The sequence below is a fragment of the Ochlerotatus camptorhynchus genome, unplaced genomic scaffold, assembly GCF_037179485.1.
Source record: "Ochlerotatus camptorhynchus isolate MF236.1 unplaced genomic scaffold, CSIRO-AGI_Acam_v1.1 ptg000345l, whole genome shotgun sequence".
In the NCBI taxonomy this organism is placed as follows: Eukaryota; Metazoa; Arthropoda; class Insecta; order Diptera; family Culicidae; genus Ochlerotatus; species Ochlerotatus camptorhynchus.
In genome coordinates, this window is record NW_027040833.1 from 104,863 (window position 1) to 106,683 (window position 1,821).

The 1,821-nt window shown below is 41.3% G+C and overlaps 1 protein-coding gene across 1 annotated transcript; it reads right to left on the reverse strand.

Moving 5' to 3' along the window:
• Positions 1-298: 298 nt before the first annotated feature.
• Positions 299-1,317, reverse strand: LOC135709013 (asporin-like). Its single transcript, XM_065231214.1, has 2 exons — positions 1,301-1,317; positions 299-1,240 (listed from the first exon to the last, which is right to left on the reverse strand). The coding sequence occupies exons 1-2, from the start codon at positions 1,315-1,317 to the stop codon at positions 334-336; spliced, it is 924 nt and encodes a 307-aa protein (XP_065087286.1). The 3' UTR covers positions 299-333.
• Positions 1,318-1,821: the final 504 nt, after the last annotated feature.

Below are 1,821 nucleotides of genomic sequence, written 5' to 3' on the forward strand. Positions count from 1 at the left end.
TATGGTCGTTCCATCAGAGCTGGTTGCTGGCCGATGAGCAATTACAGCGAAATGATTATAGTCTATCATCGGGAAGCGACGCGTCGCTTGGAAACTCCAACCCACAGACGATTGCATTCGATCTGACAAGGGCAAACACCAGCAAGTAGACAATGTAATGGGCCATAATTATCATGATAATTTGAACGTGTAAGAGAAGACGCTATAGGTTTCTATTTATAGCCGCCATTCGACCGCCATAGTTGATTGAGGAGGAAAGTGATTATTTATAGACTCAATAACCTATCTTTCAGCGAGGAGTATAATTTTATTGAATGACGGTGATGTACTATACTAGTTGCTAATGACATTGGTGGAATTTTTGCAGCAAATGAAACCGTCCATTCTCGTTTGATCCGGACAGACAGGCTTGTCACCGAACATTTGCATGGCAAATTGACGATCTTGCTTCAGGAACTCAAGCAGCCTATCGTACCATGCACAGTCCCAATTGTTTCGACCTCCCAGAGAGATGTCCCACGTTCTGGAAAACTTCCCTCGAAGTCCATCGATTCTGGTCAAAGAATTATCGTGCATGTAGAAGGTACTCACTTGAGGAAATTTCCACAACGACACATCCAAAGTGGTGAGTTGGTTATTTGAGATATCAATAGATCGTAACTTCAGTAAAGCAACCTCTTCCGTCGCTGTTATACTCGTTATTCTGTTGCTGGCTAATGAAAGCACCAACAAATCCCACAAGCTTTTGAAATCATCCAAAGATACATTTTCAATGGCATTGTTATCTGCCTTTAAAGATTCCAGCTTGATTAGGTGTCTCACGTTTCCAATCTCCGTCAGATTGTTTTTTCGAACATCCAAATGAGTCAAACGATAGTCATCTTCTTTGATCTCCAATCGCTCTATTCCATTGTTCGACAAATCCAGAATCGAAAAACGCATCGAATCAATCGGAAACACCGCAATTGGAGTACTTCCTTCTTCAGCAAAGTTCGTAATCTTCAAGTGGGTTATATTATACAAGCTTCCGTTCAACAGCAGCTGAATGTTTTCAATCGTTCCGTTCCGGATCCAAAGTTCGCGATCTTCGTTGAAGTTGGCCTTTGCCAGGGCCTGATCATCGTAGTTGCTGCAATCCGTATCGTACACGTAGAAGCCTTCCTTCACGTTGATACGATGCTGGCAGATAGATAGATGATCGCCGATTACAGCACCGTTCAATAGTCCCAACAATGCAATCCTTAAAATGTACGAAAACTAAATTATTGATCTTAATTCTAAATCCCCAGCAACGACTTACCACAGTAGCTTGCCCATCCTGCCGGTTGGCTCGACTTCTAATAACTGATAAGCGACGAGGAAGACACTGCCAACGGCATTCAACCCAGGGCAACCAGCGCTTACTGGCAGTTGGATGATGCTTTTATTTATATCTCACGTGTCCGGCGATAAGGTTGTATAAATAACAATAGTGATGAGCAGCATTGGATTGAATCGATTAGTTTGATAGGAGGAATGTGAGCTTGCTCTAGACCAGGGTTGCATCCACTCATTTCGCTGTGAAAAATGTTTTTCTAAATTATGGAATCATTGGATGCTAGAATGATGTTTTCGTACTTGTTAGTTACAACATATGTTGACATAAAATCTGTCAATTTCGTGAGTCAACGAGTTTCTGAACTGTGAGCGTTCACTCAGTCGCTAATCATAAAATCGCTGATTGTGACTATTTTATAACGAAATTGACAGGCTTTATGTAGCAAACACATACTTTACATTCCTCTAACTTTTAAGAACACACTTTCATTATAACATCTAATG